Source organism: Phocoena sinus, chromosome 1 (genome assembly GCF_008692025.1).
Source record: "Phocoena sinus isolate mPhoSin1 chromosome 1, mPhoSin1.pri, whole genome shotgun sequence".
Lineage (NCBI taxonomy): Eukaryota > Metazoa > Chordata > Mammalia > Artiodactyla > Phocoenidae > Phocoena > Phocoena sinus.
This window is the reverse complement of record NC_045763.1, coordinates 138,050,338-138,059,281: the sequence shown is the minus strand read 5'-3', so window position 1 is coordinate 138,059,281 and position 8,944 is coordinate 138,050,338. Positions and strand designations below refer to the sequence as shown.

Sequence of the window (8,944 nt, the reverse complement as noted above, 5' to 3'; positions counted from 1 at the left end):
ACACAACATTGTAAATCAACTATGCTCCAATAAAAATTCTTTAACAATTTTCTCTTCACACTGAACCTGCATGGGAAGCAAGGCTGAAAGATGGAGAGAGAGGCTTGGTTTGTATATGAGTCAGGAGAGAAAATCATCTCCCTGTACTCCACCCGCAGCTAAATAGTCATGGGCATCCTTGAGCTGATGATGACTGCAAAACATCCTGGGAACACCCCTGCTCAAACCACAGTGCTGCAAAAGGTGGGTACTAGCATGGGGAGGTAGGGGTACAGGCCTAATACCCTGTCCTGCTTCCCAGGAAGGGAAAGCACGCTTCCCCCAGGAAGCTCACAATGTGACCAGAGGCTTATGGACATATTGGGGCAGGACGGAAGGACTGAGTGCCTGGTCTGCTGGAAGAAGGGATGACAGTGAGCAGAAGGGAGAGGGCCACCTGCAGGAGGGCTGAGTAACCTTCCTGAGGGCGGGAGGAAGGGAGGGAGGGAGGCTGGCCTTGGCAGGAGGGGAGGCGGGCGCAGAGGAAGCAGCAAGATCGGTCCCGGCAGTGAGACAGGGCAGCCCCAGTAGACTTCCCAGGCTGCCCTCTGGGAAGCAGGCAGGAAGGTTGAGTGTATTACGCTGGCCCCGCCTCCTGAAGCTCTCTCCACAGCTGCTGGACTGGACACAAAAGCGTGAGGGACAGAGACACCATCTCTGCTGATTTGTACCCAACTCTAGTTCCAGTAGCTGAGAAGCTACATATGACAGAGAAGCTGGGGGGGCGGGGCCCGTGGCTGTCTGCATTTCCCAGGTAAGTGACTATTTGTGTCAGAGCCAGAAGTGACGAGCAAGGCCTGAAGGTGGTGGGCAGGGGAGAAGGCAGGAGGTGGCTGCCGTGGGGTGGACGGGGTACCGTCTATGGAAGGAAAAAGGGGCAGGGGCTGGGAGCTGGAACAAGGCCTGTGGCCAGGCTTCTGCAAAGCATCCATGTCCACGGGTGAGGTCGGTGAGCCGGGGCCTCCCCTGGCCGGCAAGCACGGAGGAAGGTCCAGGAAAGGGCTGTGCTCTGCCCGCACCAGGGTGTCAGCGTTCCCCTTCCAGACTGGGAATATTTGTGTCGACCTGGCCAGAAAACCCCAGCCTGAGCCCTTGCCTTCCTCTCGGTCTTCTTGGTGGTCAAGAGAGCACCTTTGGCAGCTACAGGAGGAAGACAGCGGGACATATTCACTGGGAATGTGGCTGCAGACAGAGGGATTTCCCATCTGGAAGGCAATCCCCGTCAGCTGTGAGCTAGCAGAGGGCTGTGTGCCGCCCTGAGGAGGCTCCCCTGTGGCCCGGAGGAAAGGGGTGAGACACGTGTTGTGTAGAAGGCAGGGTGGGGAGTGGGTGAGATGAGTGGTCTGTGAACAGCTCTCTGTGAGCATGCATGGCGTGTTGTCCCAGAGAAAGAGACGCCTTGGAAGCTGCTTCAATCAAATCCAGCGTCCCCTTGCCATCCTGCTGGCAGACCAGTCCCTGAGCAGGCACACTGGCCTCAGTAAGTCATAGTAAGCTGGTTAGCGCTGTGTCCCCTCTACACACACACACACACACACACACACACACACACACAGAGCCACTCTCTAAGAACCACTATGCTGAAAATATGTCAAACTTGGTTTCCTGCCAAGAGGTACGCCAGCTACACTCTGACGTGTTATGGGGATAGAGCAGAAGGGTCAGAGGGAGGGAGTGATCCCTGGGCTTCGGGTGCAAAGGGACATGAGATACTGAACTCCAGTCGTTACTGCACTGTGTCCTCCATTTATCTATGGCTACTGTATCCACGGAGAGAGTGAGGAGTCCTCCCCATCGCTGCCCCTCCCCTCCCTCCAGCCCACACACAGAGTAACTGGGCTTGTTGTGATCAGGCGGGAGCTGGGGGAAGGGCAGTCTGGTGAGACAGGGGCTAATATAACAGGACATGACCTTACCGTGTAAACCTTGACCACCAAACTGCGAAGATCATCGACCTAGACACCTCCCGGGAGTCCCGCTGCGGTGCAGAGGAGCTAGCAGCACGAGTGACAATGGCCCAGTCACTGAGTGCCAGCCATGTGTGCAGGAGCGTCCCCCATACTATACAGTAGGGGTAGTATCTCCATCCCGCAGACGAAGAGAACCTGGCTCAGAGATGTTGTCGACACACAGGCATACGATTTTGACTATTTGGTCAACATCTGTCGAATGAATGACTCCGTCTTGCTGAGGGATGATGGCACGCCTCCCGCCCTGAAGCGGCACGTTGGAGCCACACCAAGAGCCTATCCCTCTGAGAGGCGTGGAAGGTGGGCGGAGGGGAGCAGCGGCTTTTGGAAAGCAAACACTCAGTGACTCATACGCCGAACCACCTCAGGCGAAGGCCTGGCCTCTCTCTCCTGTGCAGGGCAATTTGGGTCAACAGGGTCAGGGAGGAGCCCAGCCGTGAGGCCCCGTAGCCAAGGTGTCTCGGCCCAGAAAACACAAGGGGCTTTGATGCCTCAGAAAGCAGCAGCTCTCCCCACCCCAGGATGCTGGGGCTGCTCTTGGGCAGGGCCCAGCCCCGGGGCAGGGCCTCAGCGTGGAGGCCACAGCGGGGAGCTAGGGCAGCCCCTTGAAGTCAGAAACGCCACGGCTGCTGTCTAGGAGCTGTGTGACCCTGGGCAGGTGAGTAATCTCTTAAAACCTCCGTTTTCTGGTCTGTAAAATGGAAAGGCTACTATAATAGTAATAGCACTTATCTTAAAGGTTGCCGGGAGGATTAAAGGAAGTCATGCTTGTGAAATGCTCAGCACGTTGCCGGGCTCATAACATTTGTCCAGAAAATGGAACTGCTAGTAATACTGCTCTCTGGGATTCTCAGAAGGTTCCCTCCAGAGCAAAGCAAACTCAGCCCCCGGGTCAGAAATTGCTCCTCTCCCACCTACACCCCATCCTGCCCCACTCCCCACCCCCCCCACCCCCAGCCTCCACAGAGACCCTCAGTAGCCTGTCTCTCACTCCAGCAACTCCTGTAAAACTCACACAAACAATCCTTATTAACCAACCCCAGCAGGCTTTCTTTGTATCTTCAAGCTAAAATAAAATCAATCAGAAAATGCAACTCAAAGCCTCCCTTGTCTCGTGCCTTGCTGTCAAAACCCTAAGTCCATACTTTTCAAGTTGGGGTATGTACACCCGTGGGAGCCTATGGGGGTATGCCAGGAATACATGAGGCCATGGGATAAATACAGCACACCTGGGGAAAAGTTAAACGTTTAAACTGAAGGTAACTTAAAACACTATTTTTATGTTAAAACAGACATGACATAGAATCTACATTCTCATGAACAGTTAAGATGAAGCAGTACTTCAGAGATACTTTAAGCTGTTGGTGGGCATCCCTTTCTCCCTGGGTGCATGTGTCTACCCCGCCCAGCAGCAGGGGGTTCTTCACTGCAAAGGCCTGAGAAGCTCCCCTTAAGCAGTGAGAGGCAGCTGGGTTTCTTCTTGGGAACACGCTGGTGTCTTCCTGACTCACCCCCATTCTCCCAGGGGCTGGTTCTTATCTTTGGAAGGGGTGGCCCACGCAGTCCAGTGCCTGGGAGGCAGTCCCAGCTGCCACCATCAAGAGACGGCAGGCTTGCACTCCCAGCAGAAATGGCAAGAGCCGGCCTGGTTTTCAGCTTCCAGACCAGGATGGCAGTTTAAGAGGTCCGAGGAGGACCAGACCTTGCTTCCTGCCCTCTCTCTTCCCCAGGCTCACAGAGAACCCACCTGGCTAGCAGTTGGTGTTTGAGCCCCTGGGAAGGGCAGGGCAGGGCACAGCTGGCACTCAACAAATGCCCCACGCTTGCCATCCTGACAACATTGTCTCCTGGGGCTTCGGGCAAGTGGGACCTCCAAAGGATTAAGGGTGACTGTGGAGTTCTCAGCAGGGCCCAGCTCCTCCTTCGCCTGTGAGGGGCAGCAGTGTGGCTGGAACGGCTACCAGCTGGACACAGATCTGTAGTGAGAACTCAGTCCCCGTGGCCGTGAAGGTGATTAAGTCCATTCTTTGTGATTTTCCTTTTTGCAGGTACCTTGAGCCAAGTAAAGGTCTGTGTCGGAGAAGCAGGGATAGAAGGGCCTGCACATATGGCACAGGTGGACCCCCAGGATGGACAGGGTGAGGCATCTCCTCTCTGCAGCTATGACCCCCGGATACTAGGCATGAACTTGGAGAGTGAGGATGAGGACCGTGGACAGGCAGGAGACAAAGGGGGCACTGGTGACACTGGTCAGTGGGCCCATTCGAGGCTCAGCTCCCAAGGGACTCAGGACAAAACTGACTTGCCATGGCAGCATCCGTTCCACAAAAAGGAAGAGAAATTCTCTGACTCCTTTAGTGCAGGAGTTGTGGGGAAGAAACCCATGGCAATGCCTAGGAAGAAGGCCAGCTGGGAAAGAGACGAGTCAAAGGTCACCCTGACTCAGGACTCCCCCAGAGCAAGCACAACTCCCAGTGGCCTCCCCAGCAGCTTCTCACACAAGGGGTTTGGTCAGGTGCAACCTCCTAGGGACCCATTACCTGCTGGCAATGATGGAGACTGGAGGGCAAACCTGGACACTGCTCTAGGTATCCCATCCAACTTCCCTGGTTCTGGAAGATATTTCTGTGCACAGAAAGGGGTAGACAAGTCCCCAGACAGCTCCTCTCCAGCTTGTGTCCCCAAGGCGGCGGGCAGTTGGGACCCCTCCACGCAGGAGACACATATACCAGCCCAGAGGTCGGCTACCCCAGCCAACCTGGCAGCAGAGGCACTGGCCAAAGTGCGGAAGGGCTTTAAGGACCAGAACCCGGCGGGCGCCGGGGAGGGCGGGCAGAGGGAGGCGTGTCCCCACAAGCGCCGGTGGGGCGGGCAGGCCTTCCAGAAGCCGCCTGGCGCCAAGCCTTACACGTGCGAGCTGTGCGGGAAGGTGTACTCCCACCGGGGCACTCTCCAGCAGCACCAGCGCGTGCACTCGGGCGAACGACCCTACCGGTGCCCCTTCTGCGACAAAGCCTACACGTGGTCCTCGGACCACCGCAAGCACATCCGCACGCACACGGGCGAGAAACCCTACCCTTGCCCGGACTGCGGCAAGGCCTTTGTGCGCTCCTCCGACCTGCGCAAACACCAGCGCAACATGCACAGCAACGACAAGCCCTTCCCGTGTGCCGAGTGCGGCCTGACCTTCAACAAGCCGCTGTCGCTGCTGCGCCACCAGCGCACGCACCTGGGCGAGAAGCCCTTCCGCTGCCCCACCTGCGACCGGGAGTTCGCCGTGGCCAGTCGGATGATGGAGCACCAACGCGTGCACTCGGGAGAGCGGCCCTTCCCCTGCCCCACCTGCGGCAAGTGCTTCACCAAATCCTCCAACCTGATCGAGCACCAGACGCTGCACACGGGCCAGAGGCCCTTCAAGTGCGCCGACTGCGGCGTGGCCTTCGCGCAGCCCTCGCGCCTCGCGCGCCACCAGCTCATCCACACGGGCGAGAGGCCCTTTCCTTGCGCGCAGTGTGGCCAGGCCTTTGCGCGCTCCTCCACCCTGAAGCGGCACCAACAGATCCACTCCGGGAAGAAGGGCTTCCTCTGCGCCGAGTGCGGCAGGGCTTTCCGCATTGCCTCGGAGCTGGCCCAGCACATTCGGGTGCACAACGGGGAGAGGCCCTACCAGTGTGAGGACTGCGGCCAGGCCTTCACCCGCTCCAACCACCTCCAACGACATCGAGCCAAGCACCGCAGCTGCAAGGAGCCCATCCCCTCCTCCTCGGACAAGTGAGGGCTCCATCAGCTGACTCTCAGGGAAGGTGAAGACATGGCCGACCTCGGATGCAGTGACGAAAAAAACTAGCCCATTCTGCCCTCAAAGCCATGTGCAAATACCGAGAAGGTCCGGGCTGGTCCTGTCTAGAGAAAGGTACTTTTCCGTTTTTATGTAAATAAAGGAATCCCCAGATGTGGTCTCTATGGAGGAATCTTCCAAAGCAGCGAATTATTCCTGGGGGTAACTCAAACCCATCCAAATGGCTCAGCATTTCACTTTCCTAACGAAATGACTTTACCCTGGGGAATGTCTTTATGAGTCATGGCTTTGAATTAGAGAAGGCCTTTATCTTAAAGAGAGGGGCGTTTATGTCCTATATTTAGGACCCAGTTATCCTAGAAATCCAGAACAGCCTTAGCCTCTGAAAAAGAAGAAGCCCGCTTCTCTTCACAGTGGAGCTTAGTAACTGGAACTAATCTGAGTCTCACTCGCAAAATTCACAGGTGCCTCCTCTCTGGCTACCTCTTCTCCTGTTTCCACCCTGGGAGCTTCAATCACATGCTATATTTACAGAGGAATCTGCCCATTTACAAAGACATATACAAAATTTCTCCCTATGGGCTTGACCATGGTTCAGGAAGCCTTTTAGGTTCATTTAAACTTGCCAGGATCAAGAGCTCCAATGTGAAGTAAATAAAATAAAGGACCCCTTGCCCAAGTGCAATCAGCTTGTTTCACCATCATTAAAAACAGGTTTGAAAACCTACGTGACTCGCAGTTATTCTCGAACAAGGTTAACTGAAATTTGCATTACTAACAGCCATTCTTAGAGATGTACTGCTACATACGTTGATTTTGTGTACTTTAAAAGTCAGTAGTTCTTAGCTCTGGACCTCAACCGGGAGGAATCCGTGACTTCACAGAGTTCCGTTGATGCACAGAGGTAAACGACACTTCTCATCTTACCAAAGTTAAAGAAGGTACTCCACAAAAAGGTATTGTACTCTCCTTTTGAGGATATCTTTGCTATATTCCTAAAATCGCCACCCAAACCTGCCAAATCTGAATTTCACTTGAATTTCAGCTGATTTGGACCCAGGGAGTGACTGCTAAATAGTGCTCTTATGCTTGACACATGGAGTCCAGAGAGAACTGCTATACGCGTCATACCTTGTTTGACAAAGGTAACCTTAGAGCTCTGACAGCATGCCTGCAGGTTTTGTGTGTTGACTCACTTAGATAGATCTACGTGTCCAAACGACAGAGTTAGCCAGTTCTGGGTCTGGCTGGAGAGCCAGTTGTTGGGTTCCTAATCCATCTCCGTATTCACCGGTGACGTGACCTTGAATTCAGCTTCTGCATCTGAATTGGCAAAATAGGAATGATAATAACGGGGTAATAAGGGTGAGCATCAGTCTCCCAGGAAAAGAGCTTTGAATTCAAAAGCATTAGATTGGTAGAAAAGTCATAAGAATCAGCCATAACCTTATGACTATGAAGAGAGCAAAGGATAGTATACTTTTTTCTGGGTAGTCAATGAAATATTTGAAAACTGAAGTTACTCTTCCTTTTCTTTGTGTTCCGTTTTTCTTAAGGTGGTTGTTAGTAGAGCTTTTCCTAATTAAAATTTTTGGTTTGGCCTGTAATTTCTTAAGGTGATTGTTCCCCAAACCAGTTCATAGAATGGCTGTATAGAAATCACCTGGGATGTTTGTTAACCATACAAACCTGCTGAATCCTAGCCTTGAATATTGATACACGTCTGTAGTGCATCTTGCAATCTAATTTTTAAAAATTTTATTATTATTTATTTTATTTATTTATTTTTGGCTGCGTTGGGTCTTTGTTGCTGCACGCGGGCTTTCTCTAGTTGCTGTGAGCGGGGACTACTCTTCGTTGTGGTGCACGGGCTTCTCATTGCAGTGGCTTCTCTTGTTGTAGAGCACTGGCTCCAGGAGCCCAGGCTTTAGGAGTTGTGGCTCGCAGGCTCTGGAGCACAGGCTCAGTAGTTGTGGTGCATGGGCTTAGTTGCTCCGCGGCATGTGGGATCTTCCCAGACCAGGGCTCGAACCCATGTCCCCTGCATTGGCAGGAGGATTCTTAACCACTGTGCCACCAGGGAAGCTCCCTTGCAATCTAATTTGTAAAGCTTCCCATGTGTTCTGGTGCACAGCTAAGTTGGGATCACTAGTATAATTAATATACTGGTGATGCTTAAATTTTATTATTTAATAAACAAATAATAGAGGAATAAGAAGTGGGCAATATGGATGAGATCACAATAGAACTAGACTTAAAATAGGCACAAACTACTGGAACATCTCCTGAGTTGGATATGGTAGACTCAAACTAGCAAGCAAGTTTTGAAGTGTCCCATAAGTTCATTTCTGCAGATGAGATGCAGCATCTAGGTATGGCTTCCAGGTGGTTATACTTTTGGAGAGAGAGTGAGTTAATAGGCCAACTAGTTTAGCTTGTGCTGGGTACGTTTGGAGCTGTATACTGTGTTTCTGGAATATAAGGGTGTATAATGTACTGAATATTATATAATATGCTGAAGAGAACTTCATTAATCCTTCAGTGCTTATTACATAAAGAAGTCACAGTTTTTTAAAGGAAAATTGTCCCAAACAGTTTTCTTACTACATCAACTGCAAGCGTCATGCTGAGTAGGTATGGCGGGGGGGGGTGGGGGGGTGGGGGTGGGGGGAGCAATCCTGTTGCCATAGTCACAGGGCCATTCCATGGCGCACGTAGAAGGCAGCAACACATGGAGTGGCCATCAGAGAAATCAACCAGCTGCAGGCTGGCTTGACACACATTCTGCCCAATAGTCTGTCCTTCCAAATTAGAGGCAGTTGAATTCTCTATTTGAAGAAGAATCAATGCTAGAATACTGGTTATTCTGGCTCAGATTGTTGCCTGCAAGCGATGCTGAGCTACTTTTCTGGTTTTCTATATACCCACTGTACCTCAAATCTTACTTCCCTAGTATGTAATTTAAAATCAGAGCAGGGCCCTCATTGTGATAGAAGAAATTTAACGTTTCTCTCTGGACTAGTGCTGTTTCCACGGTTTAGTTTGCCAGAGTTAATTTGGATATGCCCAGTAAAACTGTTCATTTGTAAGTTTTCACTTAATAAAAATTCTCCTAATGTATTCACCAGAGTCTACA

At 52.2% G+C, this 8,944-nt stretch overlaps 1 protein-coding gene across 1 annotated transcript; it reads left to right on the top strand.

The window, feature by feature from the left end:
* Nucleotides 1–4,116: 4,116 nt before the first annotated feature.
* Nucleotides 4,117–5,784, top strand: ZNF648 (zinc finger protein 648). The gene has a single exon (XM_032630013.1). The coding sequence runs from the start codon at nucleotides 4,117–4,119 to the stop codon at nucleotides 5,782–5,784; it is 1,668 nt and encodes a 555-aa protein (XP_032485904.1).
* Nucleotides 5,785–8,944: the final 3,160 nt, after the last annotated feature.